This window comes from Callionymus lyra, chromosome 1, assembly GCF_982586985.1.
Source record: "Callionymus lyra chromosome 1, fCalLyr1.hap1.1, whole genome shotgun sequence".
Lineage (NCBI taxonomy): Eukaryota > Metazoa > Chordata > Actinopteri > Syngnathiformes > Callionymidae > Callionymus > Callionymus lyra.
Genome location: NC_141818.1, coordinates 36,485,289 through 36,507,962, shown reverse-complemented (window position 1 = coordinate 36,507,962; position 22,674 = coordinate 36,485,289). Strand labels below are relative to the sequence as shown.

At 37.6% G+C, this 22,674-nt stretch overlaps 3 protein-coding genes across 3 annotated transcripts; all 3 read right to left on the bottom strand.

The window, feature by feature from the left end:
• Positions 1–1,827: 1,827 nt before the first annotated feature.
• Positions 1,828–9,326, bottom strand: LOC148089315 (afadin- and alpha-actinin-binding protein). Its single transcript, XM_087785582.1, has 12 exons — positions 9,275–9,326; positions 9,091–9,200; positions 8,351–8,419; positions 7,809–7,932; positions 6,799–6,877; positions 6,615–6,735; positions 5,740–5,893; positions 4,588–4,691; positions 3,642–3,803; positions 3,463–3,574; positions 2,668–2,830; positions 1,828–1,975 (listed from the first exon to the last, which is right to left on the bottom strand). The coding sequence occupies exons 1-12, from the start codon at positions 9,324–9,326 to the stop codon at positions 1,891–1,893; spliced, it is 1,335 nt and encodes a 444-aa protein (XP_087641708.1). The 3' UTR covers positions 1,828–1,890.
• Positions 9,327–10,724: 1,398 nt separating this feature from the next.
• On the bottom strand, positions 10,725–14,445 carry LOC148089314 (guanine nucleotide-binding protein G(I)/G(S)/G(O) subunit gamma-10). The gene is made up of 3 exons (XM_087805571.1): positions 14,256–14,445; positions 13,816–13,942; positions 10,725–11,269 (listed from the first exon to the last, which is right to left on the bottom strand). The coding sequence occupies exons 1-2, from the start codon at positions 14,343–14,345 to the stop codon at positions 13,817–13,819; spliced, it is 216 nt and encodes a 71-aa protein (XP_087661697.1). The 5' UTR covers positions 14,346–14,445; the 3' UTR covers positions 10,725–11,269; position 13,816.
• Positions 14,446–15,446: 1,001 nt separating this feature from the next.
• LOC148089313 (uncharacterized) lies at positions 15,447–22,211 on the bottom strand. The gene is made up of 13 exons (XM_087805557.1): positions 22,152–22,211; positions 21,995–22,083; positions 21,861–21,917; positions 21,473–21,766; positions 21,086–21,394; positions 19,384–19,806; positions 19,010–19,324; positions 18,127–18,338; positions 17,517–17,665; positions 16,342–16,584; positions 15,868–16,027; positions 15,729–15,804; positions 15,447–15,653 (listed from the first exon to the last, which is right to left on the bottom strand). The coding sequence occupies exons 2-13, from the start codon at positions 22,056–22,058 to the stop codon at positions 15,634–15,636; spliced, it is 2,322 nt and encodes a 773-aa protein (XP_087661683.1). The 5' UTR covers positions 22,059–22,083; positions 22,152–22,211; the 3' UTR covers positions 15,447–15,633.
• Positions 22,212–22,674: the final 463 nt, after the last annotated feature.

Below are 22,674 nucleotides of genomic sequence, written 5' to 3'. Positions count from 1 at the left end.
AGTTCGTTAATTAACCACACCCGTGGGCTCGCGCGGCAACCAATCACGCCCGCGGACTCCATTGACCAATCACAAAGAAGAAGTCTTTGTTTTTCCCCAACTCCTTAAAGGTAGACATGACTATTATTGTGAGGAAAAGAAGTTATTATTCGACAGACATTCGCTCCAGCAACAGCCGAGTCATTGTCCGCTACCTGCCCGGAGAGAGCTCACTGAGAGCGGCAGATAGAACTGTCAAGAGTCGCTGACTCTCCAGCGTCTCGTCTGTTAGGGACCGTCAATGAATTTTTAACTTTGACAAACGTCAACATATGAAAATTGATTAAAAATTGTTTTGAGACATGAACAGTTGAAAACAATGAATACATATTACGAATATGATGTAGTTCTATGATCTCAAAGTGATTTTGATTAAAGGTAAGGTGAGGTGGAACTTTATTGATCCCTCAGGAGCAATCCACAGCAAATACAGCAATTTTTCATTAAAAAAATTAATCAAAATAATATAAGGACACAATATAAGTCTAAAGAACATAGATCAAAGAAAAATAAAAAAGACAAAGGATAGAAAGACTAACATAGAACAGAACATCCAGATACTTTTACTCCACTTATACTGATTGATGTTATCCCAATATCTGGAAGCTATTGAGAAAAAAAAAAACAACCAATATTTACATATAAATATTTAAATATTTTCGGTTCCGAAATCGTGTTTTGTGCGAATACTCGAAGTCAAACTAAGAAGCTTAATATGAGTAAAAAAAGGAACATTTGTTTGTGTGATGGAATCTATACCCTTTCAGTGATCTGATCCAGCCTTACACCCGAGCTGGGGTGTTCTCTGAGGTCTGTGGATCAGAATCTACTGATGGTTCCTCGCACACGGTTCAGGACCAGAGGAGAGAAATCCTTCCAGGCTGTTGCTCCTAAGCTTTGGAACAATCTTCCTCTCTCTTTGCGCTTGATGGAGTCTACTGACTCCTTTAAGAAACATCTTAAGACACTTTTATTTGTTCAGGCTTTTCCTTGATTTTCTGGAACTCCTGTTGTGTTACCAGTTTTATCTTGACCTTTAAAGTTCATACTTTATTGAGTATTGTTTTGATTGTTTAAGCGCTTTGTGACCCTGGTCTGGAAAAGCGTTATATAAATAAAAATAACTTACTTACTTTAAACGACATGAGTCATGAAGCAAATGCGAGTTTAACGCAACACAAAGATAAAGAAGCGGCTTTCTAAAGGAAATTACGGAAATCGGACCAACAGATTTAACAGGACTTTGGCGAAATTAATCTATGAAGTTGGAACGGGAGCTTTAATCCCACATACCAGCAACATAAGATGTGTACTCGTACTATTAGGTTGCATTGACACAACTACATAATCATAATTCAGAAGGTACCATGCGTACTAATCTCACGCCCAAGGGAACTTCTTGTGGTGTCTCCAGTCGCATCGGTACAAGTAGGTCGGTCTGGGTCTAAAGCTAGTGGAAGCTCAAAACCCCTTCACTTACCGGTCAGTGATGAGGTCACAGGTGTACGAGGATTAATGCAATTAGATTAATAGTTTGACATTTGCTAGACTTTTAAATGTGTATTTAAAAAAAAGGGTAATAATAATAATAATAGATGCATTTACAGATATAAATAATCTAAAACCAGTTTTTACATGAAGGGTTTTTAAACCACCTTGTAATCCAACAAATTATTAGTTTAATAAAAATAAAACCTGGTAAACTCAACGTAGAGCCAGTAAAGAATAGAACCACTCGCCCGATATACTTAAAATACAACATTCTTACTAGAAATACATTTTATTTATTCAAGTTTGTTCATACATTTCAGTGAGTAAAATACGAGGTCCGGTAGAAGAGCATGAAGGACTTTAAAACCAGTTAAGGTGTGGGATCTGGGTGTGGTGCAGCACACAGTCTTCACTGTAGTGCACTGACTCATCCCTCCTTTCTGCTCTGATGAAAAAAAAAAAAAAGGAAATCAAGTTGAGTTTTTGTAAGAGAAATTATTCGAAACAAACCAGAACCATTGGCAATGAAAAAAAAAAAGGAAAACCAGTCAATAAGAATAAAAAAGGTTCATTAATATAGTGTTTAATACATTATTCATGTCTCAAACTCTTAATTGTAAACTATACTTTAGTAATTTTACTGAGATCAGACAATTTATTCATGTCTTTAAAGTTCCAAATAAAAAAGTTCTAAATTTGCCCTGAAACTATTTTTCAATGGTACTTTATAAACGCTTCTTAAAATACTATTTATTGAGTTAAAAGAAAAAAAAAGGATGATTTAAACCAATCCTGCAGTTTTAAACAATACCTGTAACACTTTTATTTTCTGGCTCTTACAAAGAGCGGGTTTCTTTAAGTGAAATAACGAAAGAAAGGGACATTTCTCTTACAAGAGCCAAGGTCTCAAGCAGCAAGTTTCATCGTGATCTGAAAGGCGATAGTTGCCTTTGGCATCTAATATAGTCATTTAAAATTCTGGAAAAAGATAGTGTTTTACAAATAGGTTAATATTAAAATTGACTGAACAAATTGACCTCAAAGCCATTTTTTTAAGTATAATTTTACTTTACAAATGTAAGAAAATAATCCTGCATTTTAAACTAAAAGTCAATCTCAACTCACCAAGATACTCACCTGTAGTCATAGGGCAGATTCAGGGCTGAGTAGAGCTCGGGGGTGCTCGGGGTCAGCACCCCGACTCTTGCCTGGCCTGATCCAGCTACAGACTCGGATACATCAGAGGACGGACTGATGGGTGCGAGGCCAGATATGTTGCAATGAGTCAAAGATGAAAAATCTGCAGGATGGAAGTCAGATTTGCATCAATGACTAGAAATTGCAGACCTTGAATTTGTACACGTCTTGTGCGACATTCCATTCAGAAATATGAAGGTAAGAAGCGAGTTAGCTCTGCGTTAGTTAGCCGACGTGTGTAAGAAAATATGGAAATATATATATATATATATATATATATATATAGTCAATATTCAACAATACCTTTTTAAACTTTAAAATACAATTTATTTTTATAGTTATATTATATTATATATTATATACTGTATATATTATAGTCCTTTTATTGTATATATATTTTTTTTAATTAAATAATTTGATTAACAATTAACATGCAAAAATTCACAGCCTTTCTTTATTTTTGTGTTGCAACTAAACTGCAGCTCAAGGAACAATGAAATCCTGCTAGATCACAGCGATGACTGAGAACGAGAGGATACATATTTTGGTTTCAAAAACCAAATGAAAGCAGTTACAACTTCGTGAATAGTCATGTGGTCTGTAAATTCTGCAACACGAGAGTCAAGTACTCGACAATACTACACATATATCGTTATGTTACTACAGTATCAAAATATATCGTATAGTAGCCCTAGAGCCACATTCTATTCCATCATGTCATCCTTGCAAACTCACTCAGGGACGGGCTCACGCTTCGCTCGCCGTCAGGTCCGGTCACAAAGACGGGCGACTCGCACAGATACTGCTGCTGCAGGAGGTATCCTCGGTGTTGCTCAAAGTCGCGGCGCTGTCGACACAAAAGTTGCCCTGAAAATCCCACTCTTTCTCTCTCTCTTTAAACATTCCGTCATCACCTCTCTGGCCAATCTTATGGCCGCATCAGTGAAGGCCCGTCGCTCCATTTCAAAAGTCGACCGCTGGTGTTTGAACTCTGCCCACCTCAGCTGGAGACGCTCCCACTCCTCCAGGAAGTACGAGTCGGCCAGCTCGGAGGAGGCCGTCGATACGAGGCTTCCCTGAAGAGCAACATATTTATCAACATATTCATAAGCATTAATTTAGCTGATGCTGCAACAGCTTTAACTCTACAAATGTATAACTCCTTGTAAGTAAGTAAGTAAGTCATTTTTATTTGTATAGCGCTTTTCCAGACCAGGGTCACAAAGCGCTTAAACAATCAAAACAATATTCAATAAAGTATATACTTTAAAGGTCAAGATAAAACTGATAACGCAACAGGAGTTCCAGAAAGTCAAGGAAAAGCCTGAACAAATAAAAACGTCTTAAGATGTTTCTTAAAGGAGTCAGTAGATCATCCAACACAGAGGGAGATCGTTCCAAAGCTTGGGAACAAAAGTCTGGAAGGATTTCTCTCCTCTGGTCCTGAACCGTGTTCAGGAACCATCAGTAGATTCTGATCCACAGACCTCAGAGCCCGAGCTGGGGTGTAAGGCTGGATCAGATCACTGATGTAAGGAGGAACCTGACCATGAATAGATCTGAAAGTAAGAACCAGAATTTTAAAGTTGATCCTAAAAGAAACTGGAAGCCAGTGAAGAGTTATAAGGATCGGATAAATGTGAGTTCTTCTACTTGAGCGGGTCAGAATTCTCGCTGCAGAGTTTTGTATTAACTGCAGGCGAGACAGAACCTTCTTGTTTAGACACGAAAATAAACTGTTGCAATAGTCCAGGCAAGAAGCCACAAACTCCCTCCCCGTGAACTCATCCTCATCATCGTTTTGTGAGCCAAAAACACTATTGTCTGCAGTTTAAATATCCTTTTTCTTTATGAACATACCTGAAGCATTTGCTGTTGCATTTTGACTATTTGTTCGCTCTCCTGGAGTTCCATCTCCAGCTGAGCCAGCACTTTATCTTGGTCCGTGCCTGCAGCAGTGGTTCCTGCAATCACAGATTTAGCAAACGCTGGGATTTATCAGAAGCGTTCGGCTTTTTATCGACTCTTTTTTTTTAATAGCAACAGATTGTAAATTTGACCAGAACTACTGTAGACTTTATCATCCCATCAGACTCATTTTATATTGTTACAGAACCTACATCATAGTAAGCATGTACATCAGTGCCATCAGAATATGGAATCTAATCTAAATTTAACATTTGAAACTTTCAATATTTTTATTGAAATGTTGTTTTGATAACCATTTAATTATGTTTTAAATAAATGAATCATCTCCACATTAAACGGTGTAATGAGTTTTTATTTAATAATTCAAATATAGATTTGCAATAATTTAAAACAAATATACAAATTATTTTTCAGATTTGAAGGTTCAGGTCAAGTAATTTCGGTACCATTATGCCAACATTCTTATATTAAACTAAAGGGGCTCAAATTAAAAAGTAAAGGTTATTTGCAAAGCTCCTAGACTAGGGTCACAGGCGCTTTAACAATCAAAAGCAATACAAAGTTAAAACTATATACTTTAAAAGGCCAAGACACATTAGACAAACACAGTCCCAGAGTAAAAAAAAAAATTTTAAACTTGATCCTGAAAGAAACTGGCAGCCAGTGAAGGGTTTTAAGGATCAGGGAAATGTGAGTTCTTCTACTAGAGCAGGTCAGAATTCTTACTGCAGAGTTTTGTATTAACTGCATGCGAGACACATACAAATGCATGGATTACAAGCTCCAGATCGTGTTGTGACAGAATTAAGATTATTTACCTTTAAATGATTGTATTAAGAAAATAAAAATATATGTAAAAAAGTATTGAATTTTTAAATTAAATTATAAAAAAGAAACCAATATACCTTTTTGTTTCTAAAACAAATTCACCCTTTCAATGTATAAATTATTTAAGTATTCCAAAAAAACTATTAAATGTTAAACTAAAAACTGTTATAATCAACCACTCAAATGGCTCCGATACAAATGTCTCACACAAACCAGAGTAATCCAACTAATGATGTGCGAAGAGTAGAGGTTTACCGCTGGAGTGAAGGTCCGCAAGTCTCTGTTGCACCAACTTCCATCCCTGGACCACACCCCCGGTCACGTGGTCGCCCAGGGCCGCCTCAGCGAGACTCAACTGTTGGTCGTCCTTCTGCGGTTCAGCCTGAGTGTCCGGAGACTCCGACAGGGTCTCAACACGGGTTAAAAAAAACAAATCATGATTTGTACGCAGGAAAAAGAAAAAAAGTATTATTTCACTAACGCAGATTCTTGAAAAACAAAAAAAAAAGAAAGAAATACAATGAAGTAATTACTGTTAAACTGATCTTTACTGTCATCAAACCTGTGGACATGTATTTTGATATTGTGATTTTTCTTCATTTTTTTTTTTAATTTGACAACATTTTGTATTTAAAAATCTTTAAAAACATTTTAAAACATTTTGTTAATATTTGTATTGATTTTGTGCTTTTATTTCCTTTAATGATCGGCTGGATGGATCGACTGGTTGAACATAAAATGATTTAAGATAAACATTTTCTTGCCTTCAAAGAAATCTCTCATTGGTAGTTAGACTGTGTTCTTAAGCTTAAATCCTTAGAATTAACGCATTAAATGGAGACTTTTTGAAATATTTTTTTCAAACGTAATGCTAAAGTTATTAGCTTAGCTTGTTGATGACAATCACTTTGAGGTACAGATTAGTTCCCTGTAACAATTTGAATTATGGGAATTTTCTGTATGTTTTTACACTATTTTGTATATTTAATTTTAGTCACCAACAGCAGTGTATATTATTAATATATACTGGGAAAATAATACTGTTTGGGATTCAAGTTCAACAGTTTCTTATATCAAAATGAGGATATTTTCAATGAGTTATATGAGGTGATATTCTGGTGGACCCTCACCCGCTCCATGTCCACCCTGAGGGCGTGCAGCAGCGTGGTGAGGCTGTGTCGCAGCTTCATGGCCTCCCTCAGCTCCGCCTCTCTGCGCTCCAGCATGAGGCGGAGCGTCGAGTCTTCTCGCCTGCAAGACGGTGAGATGTCAGCCTCACGAAAGGTTTTTGAAACTCAACGTTTGAGGCGGTACTTCAGGCTCGACCGGAAGGCGGCGGCTGCTGGTTCTCTTCTGGCTCGACCCCGGGGAGGGAAGTTTAGAACCTCGATGGCTGAAAAAGTCAGAACTTGTTAGATTCTTTCATCTTTAGAAAAATGGCAATCGTTTCTGTACCGAGGACAATATTGACGGACCAACAAAAAAAAAAAAAAGGCATTTCACATTAACGCTGAATCAGCAATCCATGTGTATTTGATTGTATGCTGACGACAGTGTTCTGTATGTGTGTGTTTAGTTTTTAATAGCAGGGCCAATTACATTTCCTCAGGGGCCACATTATATATATTGCAACAGTCTGTTAAAACAAACGAGAGGAGCCAAGAGACACAATATGATGGAAAAACAAGTACAAAAAAACAAGGGGAAAAAGAATTAAAACCATAAAAACTAAAAAACAATGCCAGTAATGCATATATAAACCTTTCATTTAAAAAATATATAAAATAACATTTTTTTCTAAATTATGATACCGATGTTAACTTTTTGAGGAGAAAAACGTATTCACTGAATGGAGAAAGAAAAAAAAAGTCCTGAACAAAGAACCTAAGAAAGTAAATAATATAAACCAAATATATTGTTTAGCTGTCACGGTCATGTTCTATGTGGATCACCATAAGCAGGGACACATAAATACAGTTGAAGTCCCACTTTGTCAATGTCTGTTTTAAAAACTTTGTGCATTACTTACATTTTAACAAATTATTTAAACCACCATTATTTAAATGGAAAAAAGGACTATGAAACAGAAATTATGTTTTCTTAAGACTGTCTGTTTTTCTAATAATTTACAGGTTTATTATTGAGGTAAACTGACTTATAGTAAATAGTGTGGACGAGTCAAGACTCACAGGCCAATGTAACTTCAGAAAAAGCAGTGTCTGAAACGAGTTTTATTTTGAAAGAACAGATATTATTATTTTATTTTTGGAAACCAAGCTCATGAGATGGTGAGACTAGAGGAGGAGATTATGAAAGATACTCACCGGGTCCTTTGTCTTTGTGTCGGTCCGTCAAGAGTGAGAGTCGCTCCCTCAGCCGGTTGTTCTGCTGCTCTCGTCGCTTCAGCTCGGCTTCCTGCTGGTTACATCTCAGCTGCAGGTTGGTGCTCTTCAGTGGAAAGAGATAAAGATCTGAAAACCTTTTTATTCCTCATCACTGTAACTTGTTTTCTATTTTTCAATAATTAGTGTGTTATTGTTAAGTTTGTAGTGGATTCAAGTTGTGTTTATATTATATATATATATATATATATATATATATATAATATATTAATATTATATAATAATATATATTATATATAAGTAGTTTTATTTTGACTGTCATCTTCCGCGACTTATTAATATTTATTTAATGTAATTTAGTTTTATATTGCATGTTATTTCCGGTTATATTGACGCCGTGTTAACTTCCTTTTTTCTTCTAATTTAGGTTCAGTTTTCACGGTGGATCTTGGGGATAATCCTAAAATAAAAACAAGAAAGCCACGTATATATGTCTGTGCCTGAGGGAGAAACGATCATTTTACTTTGTTCCGTTCACATCTCAGCATCTCCTGCAGCCGAGCCACGTGATCATCCGTCTCCTTCAGCTGCTCCTGTTCGTCAGCAAAATAAACACAAAAACATTTTTAATTTTGCAATTCCAATTTTTTACTTAAATAACAATTTTTAAAAACTTTTCCTCGAGGAATAAGGATGTCCAAATATCCAAGAGGATACGTGTATTCGTGACATTTTTCTTTCACTGGTGGTTTAAATATTTCCACGTATGTATTTCGCTAAAACAACATAGTATCGATAGTCGACAACTGAAGAAATACATTTAGATTATATATCCTTTATTTACTGCACTAATGAGTGTGGACAATAAAATGCTTGGTTTTCCAATACATACACTCAACTTATATGTAGCATTCAATTAAATAAATTACATTTTTAATGTAGAATGTACATTAATCTTGTGTGTCCCTTAAAAGAAAGCGAAGACTTAAAAAATGTCAATATTGAATATTACAATCATATGTAAAGTTTACTCTTTTGGTTGCCAAATTATATATATTTTATCAGTGACAAATGGAGAAAAAAGGAAAATCAAATTAAAAAATGTTGGTATTTATGATCCAATTGTCCAACAACAAATGTTCTTCAATGGCAGGTTTACACAGTTATTGTTGTTTTAGCACAAATATTGATTAAATAGATTTGAATCCTCGAAAGCTCAAGTTTCATTAAAATCTTCACCAGAAATATTTAGTGTGAAACTCACTCTTAGGAAGACACACTGGTCGTGGGCCTCCTTCCTCTGGTCGCCCCAGAGCTTCTGTCGGGGAACTTCACGTAAACCGCTGAAAGAAGGGACTTTCAAAAGATTGGCATCTGCAAAAGAAGAAATCGAAGAAGCTCTTGATCCAACAATTTCCTTCTCAGGGTGATGATTTTGTCTCACTTACCTGAGATCCTCTGCTGTCGTTTAAGTCTCTTCTGATAAAACCCTCCTTCCATCTTTGAACTAATATTCCAGTAACTCAAATTATATTAAGAAGTTTAAAGTCTTTTTGTTTGTGTCGTCCACCGAAGAGCACCTCAGCAGGTCCTGCTGTCAAAGCTTTCAGCTGATGGTGATTGAGGTGATTGCATGTCAGTCCATGAAACAGCAGTCGTCACTGGGGCCATACATGACTTTTCTACGGTGGCCCTGAAGGAAAAACAAAAGTCCCCAAAACTAACAATAACTGGGCCGTGAATCTCACGATCATTTGGGTAGAAAACCGTACCTGGAAGTCTGGCCCAATAGCTTCTGTGACAAAGCTTGTTACTGATTGGATGGTTGACACATAGACATATTTACATAGAAGCCTCATCGACTGCTGCCGCCCACTAGAGCGGTGTGTATACAGGGCGGCCATCTTGGTACAGTGCCACTGGCTCCTACAGTGCATTATGTCTATAGAGGAATGATGTGTTTACACTATAAAAGTGATCATAAATCTTTCATTTCTCAAGCTTTTTTCAAGTGGTTTCTTTTTTAAACCTCAGACCAGATAGACAGACATTATTAGAAGTAATATTTTACTATATTTTTTAAAAATCCAAGCACCATGTATCATAGCTACATGCATGACGATTTGAACGGACCAAACCGTTTGAAAATCTGTCCAGAATTCAGCCAATAATTGTATTCTAAGATTGACCTCTTTCCCTGTAGTTCTTAATGCGCCGGTGCCTCTGATGGCACTGTACCAAAATAGCAGATGGATGTTCTTATATGTGGAAAACGACTGAGTAATCATACCATCCTGATTATGCTTTTGTGCTTTTAGTTTTGTTCTTGTCTTCACCATTCTATTTTGTTTTTATACTACCTTTACATTTTTTCGATAAATCAAAATTAAAATGTATTTTTAATAAATATATTTAAGCATTGGCATTGAAGGATGGACCTCTCAACCAAACTAGAGCCATTTTCACCAAAAATAAAATAATTTAGGACAAAGATACCTGCATTGGCTGAGACATAAATCTTTTTTTTTATTACAGACATGAAGCGACATCTATATCTATAATACTATACTATATGTTCATACATATACACAAAACACTTTTTAATTCCAAGTCAATCACACTCCTGCGAAATCAAACTGTCCAATTACGAAGCGACACTGATCGACGATAAATTTCTTTTGGGGGCGCACAGCCCTCCATGTGTCACCAGAGGTACCCCGACTGACATTAGGCACCGCCCTTGTACCTTGTGTACCTCCTTTTCCGATTACATTACAATTGAAAAAAGTGGATCCAGGAAGTCAATAGGTTGAGATGTCAAAACTAGTGTGTGTGTTGTACTGTCAGACGAGTGAGCAGCACAACAACAAACAAAAAAAACACTGAACAAGCAGAAACTTATCGTCAGCATCACAAAGCGTTTATTTACTTCATAGCTTTTCACACAGTTGTACGGTTTACATAAAAACAAAGCATTTGTTGGCAGGAAAATTAGATTTTGTGTTTCGAGGGAAGTGCGACGACGGAGGAGAAAAGCAAGTCTTCTTTCCCACAAAATGTTCAGATATTATAACAAATTAGAATTTCCAACACAAACATGATTCTAACTAGCATTCTTTATTTATTTATTTTACTTCTCCCTGTTAGCTAACCTGCTTTGAATACTAAGCATAAACAATTGTGAACATAATAACTTATAGTGTACAGTCGAACCATTTAGACAAGTCAGTGTTATAAACTATATCTGTATATATTATTAGTAGAATTTGGCCCTGGTTTCATGTAACAGAAAGGAATTAACATGACTCCAACTGTGTTCACAAACAAATTGACCATTTTGTTTCTTCCAAGCTTGTAATCCCCAACAAGCTGCTGACCTACAGCAGGGTCAAGTCAAGGTGAAGTCAGCATTTGATGTAGAAATCTTCATCGGCATTTATGCCCTGTTATGAGAGACAGAAGAAAATCCATTACAACGCGTTTGCACATTTGTATTACAGTTAATTAATACACAAAACAGGTGCCGTTTTTGATCATGAAGGTTTCCTTGAATTTATGTTTTGATGACTTAATAAATACAAGATTCAATCGAATCAACAGAATAAATTTACACAATTCGAGAATTGTCTTCTGAATGAAAACCTGGGAAGGACTGGAAAAAAGGGATCTTGTAAACCACTTGACCACCTACAACTTGTCACCATAGACCATACATGTGGATTTATCTTTGTGACTTTATTGTTAAATTTGTTTTAAAATAACAAGTTGTTTTTTCTTCTTCTCTGACTATCCTTCAAAACCTTCCTGAATCAAGCTGGAACTCCAGAAAACAAACAAAATTAAATCATTCCTCAATCAGCCTTTATCTACTCAATAAACTGTATTTTATTTTTATTTCTTTAAGAATGCATAAAAACGAATTACCAATCCTTCAAAACCTTCGTAAGTCCAGATGGAAATCCACAACCATTGGGCACATCATATTCTCTTATGCAGAGTTAATGAATAACAGTTGATGTTTAGATTATCAATGGTGGACGACTCTAGGAATTAGTAACCTGACTGATTGTGGGATTACATTATATTAGGGGTGTTATAAAATAATGGTTATAATGTTACAATATGGATATATAACAGCATTATATCGATTTTTATTTTTTAAATAAATATATATTTTTAAATCAAATCATATTTTATTGTTAACATCTTTTTTATGGTTTATTTTACAATAGATTACAATACGATTTATTTTAATTTACAGTTGACATGCAAATATAATAATATCACAGTTTTTTGTTGTTATAAATAAACTTCCGGCGGCTACCAGCAGTCATTACGTCCTCAGCAGCCAGAGGAACAATGAAATCCCGCAAGATCCCGGCGATGACTGGGGACGAGAGGATACAACCCGGCTCCAACTGGTTTTGAAGCTGATGTTTTGACATATTTTGACTTTCATTTTTATCAATTCAACCAAAAGCGAGAGGTAGAATGACCAGATGTCACTAAAATTCAGTGACACCTAAAATCGTTCCGAAGATTATGCCAGTTTATCGTAATAAATGGTGTCACATCGTATCGCTACAGCCCTACATGATATCTGATATTTCTGATATTTTGTAAATGGACCTGCTTTTATTTTTCCCAGTGTCAGGCATGCGTGTTGCTTGAGCAAGAGTAAAAACAAAAAATTCTCATAACATGAGGGCCGGCACAACTGACCCGACCACGTGAGAGAACCTCATGTGACAAAGTTAGGCATCATGTATGGGATGCAGTAAGTTGGAGACACAGGGCTGCCAAGTGTCGCGCTTCGAGTGCGTCAGACACGCATTTCTATCGCTTATATTAACCTATTCAATAGACTTTATTCGGTTTATTTTTATGATAATAAACTTTGGTACTTTTGTGTGAATCTAGCCAATTACGGAAGGTAACAGGCAATGTTAACCAATCAGAAGGAACAAAAGGCGGGTCCATCTTTCATTATAGCAACACAACTCAAACAGATATAGACAACAATAAATATGTACATCATTCTGCAGTGAAACTACTTGTATTTTGGGAGTTTCTACAGTCATGAGCAGCTCTTAAATCTAGAGAGTTCTCGCTAAACATTTCCCAAACGCCATTAAACGCTTTTAAATTAAGAACAATGAATTAGTCGTGTCTGCTTTGTGACCCTTCATTTTCACGGTCATACTTTTTACTAATTTAAAGGTATTCATCAATCTTTTTATTAAGTCATAAATTCATTTTTGCCGTAACTATTGATTATTTAAAACAGATTTAGATTTATATTGTCACCTAGTTTCAGATAATAAAAAAAAATGACATTTTAACATTTTAAATCCTACATTTTCATAACATAAATGTAACATTTTTTTTAAGTTAAACATAATACTTCAGCAATGACACTCAGCTTTATCTTGACCTTTAAAGTATATACTTTATTGAATATTGTTTCTTTTGTTTAAGCGCTTTGTAGCGCTATACAAATAAAAATGACTTACTTACTTATGTGGAATCGTCAAAGATTTATGATGCTGTAAATTAAATGATCTCACATTATAATCGTCAACTGCCAGAAGACGTAGACTTTTAAAAATATCTTAACAATTCAATATAGACTTTGAGAGAAAGAATCAACGACAACTGACAGAGATTTCTCATAGAAGACGTAGACTTTTAAAAACATCTTAACAATTCAATATAGACTTAAACTATAATGAAATCCCTATATTTTAACCAACTTAGTCATATGTCATCGTCAAAGATGACAGGTTGATTCTATAGCTGTCATGGAAATGAGGTCCAATAAAAAAAAGTATAAATCTGCTTTAGAAAGAAACGCCTTACGACACTCGGATCACACTATTGTCTAAAAGTTGACAGGCCAGTTTTTTTTTTGTGTAATATCTACAACTGTTCCTGGATCTGTGGAACATTCCTCCTCGTGGTGTGTGTAACGGATTAACCGTCAACCCACCTCAGAACAGGGAGCAGGATTTGGGGGGTCTGAAGGGATTATCACTGGAGGGGACTCCGACCAGCAGGGGGTCCTTGTTGGCATTTTGCAGACAGAAGTTCCTGAGCTCGGCGGCGGCCTGGGACACCTACAGAGCCAGACAAGGGATGGAGTTAAAGATGTTTTTTTTGTTGTTTTTTTTCACTGTGGCTCGAACTGCTTTGCGTGGGATTTGCAAAGCAAAAGTCAAATAACGTTGCGCGGAAGTCTTGACTTGACAGTTACTTCCGTTCCAAGCGTCACCTTTTTACACGCCGTTGACCGTCAACGGCGAGACAACTAAGACTTTAGACTTTGACCAGGACAGCTGGACTTGTTAGTGACCAAAATAAAAGTTAGTGAGTAAAGAGTAACTTTAACTCGCCATTCAACAGGAAGTCTTCCGTGTTCAGGTTTCTTACCTTCATTCTGCGGATACTGGCCTCCAGACGCAGCTGCTTCACGGCCCTCTGGGCGATGATCAAGTTGTTGCTGGCGTTGTTGTTGGACATGGCGACGAATAAGTTGAGTTTAGTTGACTTTTTAGGTTTTTTTTCCAACGAGCGGAAACGAGCCTCGGAGCCTGTGAAGCTTCAACTAGACAGGAAAACACGGGCGGCGCAGAGCCCGCCCCCTCGCTCTCCGCGGACACTCCCAATTGGATTGTACACCTGTCAATCAGGAACGTGTTTCTAAACCACGCCCCTTTGTGTACATTTCGTCTCGCTCACTCTGCAGGTTTAGTTTAGTTTTGCACTGTTGAGGTGGATTTGTTTCTTTAATATTTAACCAGAAAAAGTCACAAAAAGATGTCTATTATAATTTACAGTTATGGTCGGTCTGGATCAGTGTCATCAAAATATTCAATAGTTGAATTTAATATATAAAAATGTGAAACTTTTAATATTTGTATTCAAAGGTTTGTTTGTTTTTTAAACATTTATTTGTTTAAATAGTTGAATTACCAATCCTTTTTATATTATAGTTTACATTCTACAAATGTTTTCTAGATTAATAATTTCTTTCTTTTTTCACACATGGAGTTTGATATTCTAATTCCAATAATTAAAGAAATAAATGTTCCAAATTCAATGTTCTTTAATTCGTAGCCTTTTTAAATCCAATATAAATGTTGGTATCATTGTGTTATCAGTTTTATCTTGATCTTTAAAGTATATACTTTATTGAATATTGTTTTGATTGTTTAAGCGCTTTGTGACCCTGGTCTGGAAAAGTGCTATACAAATAAAAATTACTTACTTACTTACTTACTTACTATTTCTATGTTCAATTTAAAAAGGTTACAAATCGAGTTTACAAAATATATTCTTGAGATTAATGTAATTAAAATATCAAACATAAAACATAAAAAATATTTTCAAATATAATAAATTTAAAAAACTAAAACAAATCCAACATTTCAATAAAGTAATTATTATTATTCAATTATACACTGAATGATTCAACGCTTTAAAAAATAACATTTCAATAACAAAATTCAAAGTTTACATATTTGAAATGTTGAATTCAACCATTTAATATTCTGATGTCACTGATATACTTCCATAGATAAGTGCTTTTCAAGCTGATTTAAATAGACGACATGAAATCTCTTTGCATGCACAGAAAGGTTTATTCAGGAAACATTACATGAAGAAGCAGCGGAAGTGGAAACCATCAGTAAAGAAATCAAACTATCTGATAAGTAGTTTAACTACTGTCAAATGGATACAAGTCAATAAGGATAGAATAGCGTTAAAGAATAGGAAACATTCAGGAGGTCAACGTCTCGCCCGATGATCACTGAGAGGATTTGCTGACTGAGGACAAGAACACTGAGGTCAGAACATGTCTGTAGATCATGAACTTTCAGCAGATTGTGTTCTTATACTCACAAATGATGGGCCCAACAGAGAGAGAGTTCAGTGGAGAGGAGTCGGACACGGATCGGGATCTTCTCCTGGCACAGGACTGGTTGGAGACGAGAAGCATTAGAGCAGATCCAGACGTGTGAGGACCTCAAGTAAGACTCACCGGGACACAAGAGGATCTCCTGCGGTCGCACAGGCTGAGGCTGCAGTGAAGGAAAACATCTCTGTATTCGCCCTGGAGCAGGAAGAAGAGGGACGAGAAGCGAGCCCTGAGGGACACCCCGTTCTCCATCACAGCGACCTGTCTGCGGTCTGCAGAGCACCTGGAAAGAAAGACGATTATGAGTCTCACATCCTCTCCACCATCAGGGGCCACATTACATTACAAAAAAAAAACTTTTGTCTTCTTTTGATTGTATATAATTATACATTTATTTTATTACATAAAGATATATTTGTGTTATATACATTTCTTTGAAAGAAATGTGATATAAAAGGACTAAAAAATAACCATAAAATGACAAATAAAAGTAGGAAAAGAAAAGGAGAAAGCAAACATTTCTAAAAGGTCCGTTTTATATCATGCGGGCCGCAGAGATGGTGTCAGGGGGCCGCGTGTGGCCCTTTAGAAACTCACTTGTTACTGATGAGAGGATAACGGCCGGAACTGGTGGGATTCGGAGAATGAGACGCGAAACAGTCGTCAAGAACAACCACGAAGCTCTGGTCCCTCCTGTCCACGGTGACGCCCACGTAAAGAGGGGAGCCCAGCATCATCTCCACACGACCCCCGGGATAAGCCGAAGTGAAGCCGGCGTCCCGGAACAAACGCATCTGGGCGATAGTGTTGGGACCCAACCCGGAGAGTCCGCCCTCCACCCTGTGGACGTAATGATGGTCAGTTAGTAACGACATCACTCTTGTAAAAAAAAAAAAAAAGACTTCTCTTCAGAACGAACCCTCGGCTAGCTATGCTATAATGCTTTAGCTTATCCATGAGCACCATGACAGTACATACATCTGCCAAGGAGCTCATGACAGCTCTGCATTCTGGGGTTGGCGGAGATGGCGAAGATTGACTTTCTAAATCTGTTGATTCTTTGTATGTTAACAACATAGACTGTCGTGTGAACTACACTTTACATTTACTATTCTTATTTATTCATTTTATGTTATTCATGTCTTGCGATTAACATTTTATGTTATTCCGATCTTATGGATCTGATTTATCTGAGTGCACTCCGTTCGGATTTTGACTCATTTCTCTAAATGGCTCCTATGGTATCAATAGAGTTCTATCCATATATCTATCTATATATTTCACATATTTCACAGCAGATAAACATATCAGGACGTGTCTTGACTAAAAGCGAATTATAATTGGATCGAATTAATTGAACAAATGCTGCTTGAATGACACACACAAGTATAAATGAAGTCAAAACTATTGGATTAAAAATATTAATTCTTTCCCTAATATCTTGTTTAGATTACATTGATTTTTGGAAGTTTGACTTGAATTTTGTCGCCACTTATTTTTGGGGAACGCTGGCTTGAGAATGTTGTGACGCTGCCACCTAAGTTAGAAGCTTCTCCTTTTGTGCCATCGTCAACATTTCATTGAAAATGCATAAAAAACTTCAGAAGTGATTTTGCTCACAAACAGACCGATAATTAAATAAAGGTTTTTTGTTTACGGGAGGTAAATATTAAAAGTGGTGATACAGGCCTGAAGGTCCGTTTCATTACTTTTTAGTCAAATATTGGCCAATGACGTCACGAGACTCAGGCTTTTTTTATGACAGTACTCACGGCAACGGTCCAACGGCCACATTCAGAGAGGAGTCGGTATCCAGGGAATAGACGCAGGAGAAAGGAATGCTCTTTGGAATAGCAAAAGAACCGTTGCTGGCAGCGTAGAGGAATAAGGTGTTGGAGTAGATGGCATGTGTGCCGTTGGTCTGGAAGAGAAGAAGAAGAGCTTTTAACTCTAAAAATGAACTCTAGAAAATGTCATGTTTTTGCTGTACAAATTCAACATCATCTATAAATAGACTCACACAAGGGTCCACATTTCTTTTTGCAATGTGTCCAACCGTCCGTAACAGGAAGTATAAGTCTTATGATGCAGACTTTTTCATTTTTGGAAGCTTGATTTATCTTTTTATTCTTTCCAAAAAACGTATTATTCCCTTCAACATTAGTTTTGCTGTTATTGCAAGCGTTTTTAAATACCTTATCTTATGGTAAACATCTTTATAGGTCCCAGTATTTAACATTCATCTTGAATCCATATAAAAATGACTTGGCGGATTTGGTCCCTGGGCCTTGACTTTGTAATACAGTCTGTTATTTTTTGGTTTTGGATCAACATTTTTATTTTTTTTTAAATAAAGATTCACTGATATTCAAAAAAATCTACCTGCAGTGAGTTTCCACAGGCACCGGCTCGGTTCTCCACCTCGTACCACACGACTCCGCCGCTCACTCTCGTGAATGTGCAGTTTCTCATGGCAAGGTTGCCGGACCGGGGGTCCAAACCAGCGCTGACGAAGCTGTTCACGTTGAGGCCAACCTGGATCTTGCTGCTGCTACAGATGAGGCTCGATGGTCGGAGAGGAAGATCCTCTTCTTCTGAGAAACAAGAGATTAAAATGCAAACGATCAGAAAAGCACTCGTGACTTTTAAAACCAATTTATCCCTAGAATCTGGTACATAAAGTTTAACAGAGGCAAATGAAAATTGAAAGGTTGAAGGTCAGAGAAACAACTATATTTCTACTTCGTTTTTAGGCAGCAAAAAAAGTAATTATAGTTTGAGTAAAATTCCAATAAAAAGAAATTAAAAATTCAATGTAAAAATGTTGCTATAATAGTTAAAATATTAAAAACAATTCTAAAATATAGGAGTTATTGAATCAATCAATTAAAAATAACTTCTTTAGCAATAAACAACAACAAAATATAAAAAAAAATTAAAGATTCAACTTTTTAATTGTATAATTTAACCACTCGTTTTTCAAATGGCAATATTACTTCAATAGTTTTTTAAGCATTTGAAAAATCAATCAAATCAAATCAATATCATGGCTCCAACAAGCTAATCTGGACAGCAGGTGGCAGTAGCATCCCAGAACAAATACACAAAGTAAACAAATTAATTTTTAGCCCTAGTCTCAACAGAAGCTGAAGAATCCCTTAAAATATTTGTGGCTCCAGATGGTAATCAAGAACACCACAAAAAATCTGCACTTCGTCTGGAAAATTTCCCGAAATCTGATCATCAGTTCATCTGCGAAACAAACCTTCACAGACAACACCGGCGTCCTCCTGGTGCGCACAATTGTGGACCCCGAATCCTCGATGTCTGCACTCCGTGATTGAGTTTTCTCTCCCGGAACAGTTGACGTCGTCCAACCAGATGGGTCCGCTTCCACGACCGAAGGCCGCACCTTGAGGCGCGCTCCTTGCCCTCCCGCAGCCCAGCTGCCGGCACACCACGTGGGCGTCGTTGAGGTCCCAGAAGTCGTCACACACCGTCCCCCACTGGTTGTTGTTGAAGATCTCCACTCTACCCGCACAGCGGCTCCCAGAGTTGACCAACCGGACCGGGTTTGACGCTTAAGAAACAACATTTGGGTCATTATCTCGACGCCGTCAGACGGTCGTGCGAACATACCTTGACAAACGACGCCAGCATCCTCGCTGTGGCCGCAGTTGTGAGTTCCGACGCCTCTGTGCCGACACTCACTGAGCCTGGATTCGTTTCCTCTACAACCGACGTCATCGAGCCAGATCGGCCCACTGCCTTGTCCGAACCGAGCTTGCCCCGGAGCTGAGAGGACCCTGCCACAGCCCATCTGTCTACACACCACCTGACCGTCGTTCACGTCCCATAGATCGTCACACACTGTCCCCCAGCGTCCAAAATGGAAGACCTCAACTCTCCCAGTGCATGAATTGTTCCCGTTGAGAAGGCGGAGCTGGCCCTCAGACACCGAGACATTTGGGGTTGTAAAATACGGGACTAGGTTGGTGGTGGTTGGGTGTATTTCTGTTGGTCCGGGAGTCGCTTGTGTTGTTTGGTTGTTACCTATATGACCTAGAAAGAAATACATTCACAACATAAGACGATAATCCAATCAAAATAACTTTATACTTCTGTTAAAGCAACAATACATACATTTGAAAAGATTGTCTATTTCTCCCTTCAATGCAGTGAATCTCTGTTGCGTTATTGCCAGACACAGTATGTGTTTACGAAATATTATTATTAGAACATCAGATGAACATAATCCCAATTTAGTGTGAGGCATATGATGGTGCCACAACAAAACAGTGAACTCCCATGATGCCTTTCTTTACACAGTGAGTGCTGATTGGTCGCTACAATAGTGTATTTCAATTCTACGTCTGTTGCTTTGTCAAAAGTGATCAACGGCAGGGATTAGTTGACTGGGCGGCAAAGCATAATGGCAGCTGTTAAGATCAGTGTTTAAGAGAATTAAATTGAAAGTGAAAAAAATTAGCCGGTTTTTTACGGTTTTCGCTCAATGCTTGAGGTTTTTTAGGATGTAACCCACGCAATAAATTAGGGACCACTGTACCTTATAGATAAAACACTCACATGACACATGTCACATGACACATGTCACATGACTGTCTCTGGGCAGGTGTAGTGGAGAAAGTACATTTTAAAAATATCTAGAGCGTTCAATTTTGTTTCGTACTGTTTAAAATAAAACCAATAATTACAGAAAAAAATGAAAGTAAAACTTTTGTCAAATCTTACTTATTGCTTGTTTAATAACTGATTAAATTCACAAGCATTAACAAAATTAAAATAAGTATAGTTTCTTGTGTGCTACAGTATATGGTCAGATAGTAAAAAAAAAAAGAGTAGATTAGAGGTGAAAAAAAAATGTAACTTTAAAAAGCTAAATGTTAATATCTAGTAGCAACAAGGTCTATAAAATGCAACATTTGAAAAGCTAATAAATTCCAGTACAAGACTATCAAAATAGAATACGGCCCTTCCACCAGTTATCACCCATTCATTCTTTTTACCTATTATCTATACACTACATTTATTTGATCTAGATAATTTTATCTGCTTTTTTTAGCATCATAGGTTTCATTGAGACTAGAGCGATGAATCCTTCAAAATATGTGTGGATCCAGATGGCAATCAAAGTTTGAGTTATCTGATCTGTTTCGCATCTTTGTTGATACTTTTTAAAAAAGAAATTCATCTGTTTTTTTTGGCAAACATTGGAACAAAGAAAGATGATCACATGACCAGCGGAGGTAACAACATGCATCAACAAACAAGGACTTGAACGTCAAGACGGAAAACAAAACAATCGAGTGAAGTTAAATACCTTCACAAACCACGCCGGCGTCCTCCCTATGTACGCAGTTGTGAGCCCCTGAATGTCTGCACCCAGCGAGGGCACACTCGCTTCCATCACAGTTGACATCATCCATCCAGATTGGTCCAGCTCCAGGTCCAAACTGCGCATTCTGAGGAGCGGACACTGCCCGGCCGCATCGGAGCTGTCGGCACACCACACCGGCATCGTTGAGATCCCAGAAGTCGTCACACACCGTCCCCCAACGGCCGTTCAGAAGGACTTCAACCCTGCCGGCGCAGCGGCTCCCGCCGTTGACCAGTCGCACGGGAGGAGGATCTTGAACGACGACAGATTTGAATAAATAAACTGAATCACAGTGCGCAGTTTTTCAAAGTGTTCTTCATTCTCACATACCGTTGCAATCCACGGTCGGTCCAAAAGTAGTGAACCACGATTCTGAAGGCGTAGATTCTGAAGTCGGAGATTCTGAGGTCGGAGATTCTGAAGCCGGAGATTCTGAAGCCGGAGATTCTGAAGTCAGAGCAAATGAAGTCGGAGATTCTGAAGTCGCAGATTCTGAAAGCGGAGATTCTGAAGTCGGAGATTCTGAAGGCAGAGATTCTGAAGTCGGAGATTCTGAAGTCAGAGATTCTGAAGTCGGAGATTCTGAAGTCAGAGATTCTGTAGTATATTCCGTAGGGGTGGTTTCTGAAGTCATGAAAATGTTCAGTTAGCAAATCAGGCATCAAACCCCAAAATTACATTTTTTTTTTCAGTGTCAGCCACCTCTTCATCCACTTACCTACAAACCAACCACGGTTGAGGAAGTTAGAAGAGTCTTTCTCCCCCATCGTCATCTCTGCTTCCGACAAATTAAATCGGGGGTTATGGACGGTTTTCCTTTAACGCTTCAAGAAATACAAAAAAATTCACTACCTGACGATCGTCCAGCTTGAATCTGCAAGACCAGGAGCAGCGCCAGGATCTTCAAGAACCCCATAGCGGACCAAACCTGGGGCACCAACCTGTGAGACAAACAAAGAGTCTTTCAAAGAGCAGTTGAAGCCTCGGAAGGATTCCGTTCTGTATTCACCTGTTCGAAGCTGAGTGAGTTCCAGAAGTCAGGCAGAAGACAGGAGTGTGGGAGTGAACGAGAAAGACAGAATATATAGCAACGGCAACACAATGGAGCTAATTCATTGCAGTTACTTATTACTCAAGTACAATACAAAAACTTAACTTGAACAGGGAAACAAATCCAAAGCAAACATGTTACACCTCAATCGATCTCTGGTGGACAAAGACAAACACTTCAAATTCAGGTTCGCGCATTCCAGATTTTTATAGTCACTTCATGAATTCAATGTCGGATTTATAGGTTTAACTTCAACATGGAGGTGCACGGAAATGTGGCAAAACCCGCTAATGAAGGATGTAAGATCCTTGGTACCAAAAACTCAGAATGAACAGTGGCCTCGTTTTGTTTCGACAGGCTGAGCTCGAAATGTATTCTTATATGAACATCTCACTGATGTACAGCATGAACAGCCTCCAAATTCAGTTGACTTGTCGCAGTAAACGCCGTCTCTAACAATTATAGAGTTGTTTGCTTCAGA

Bases quoted from the DNA above. Each gene is read 5' to 3' on its own strand.
- LOC148089315 (XM_087785582.1), bottom strand. From the start codon at position 9,326: ATGGAAGGAGGGTTTTATCAGAAGAGACTTAAACGACAGCAGAGGATC. The intron at 6,878-7,808 runs GTGAGTATCTTT...TGACTTTTTCAG, and splicing joins ACACAAAGACAAAGGACCCG to CCATCGAGGTTCTAAACTTC. The intron at 4,692-5,739 runs GTAAACCTCTAC...CTGTGATTGCAG, and splicing joins TGCGGACCTTCACTCCAGCG to GAACCACTGCTGCAGGCACG.
- LOC148089314 (XM_087805571.1), bottom strand. From the start codon at position 14,345: ATGTCCAACAACAACGCCAGCAACAACTTGATCATCGCCCAGAGGGCC. The intron at 13,943-14,255 runs GTAAGAAACCTG...CTGGCTCTGTAG, and splicing joins CCAGTATCCGCAGAATGAAG to GTGTCCCAGGCCGCCGCCGA.
- LOC148089313 (XM_087805557.1), bottom strand. From the start codon at position 22,058: ATGGGGTTCTTGAAGATCCTGGCGCTGCTCCTGGTCTTGCAGATTCAA. The intron at 19,325-19,383 runs GTATGTTCGCAC...TTGTTTCTTAAG, and splicing joins TGCTGGCGTCGTTTGTCAAG to CGTCAAACCCGGTCCGGTTG. The intron at 18,339-19,009 runs GTTTGTTTCGCA...CTTGTTTCTCAG, and splicing joins CGCCGGTGTTGTCTGTGAAG to AAGAAGAGGATCTTCCTCTC.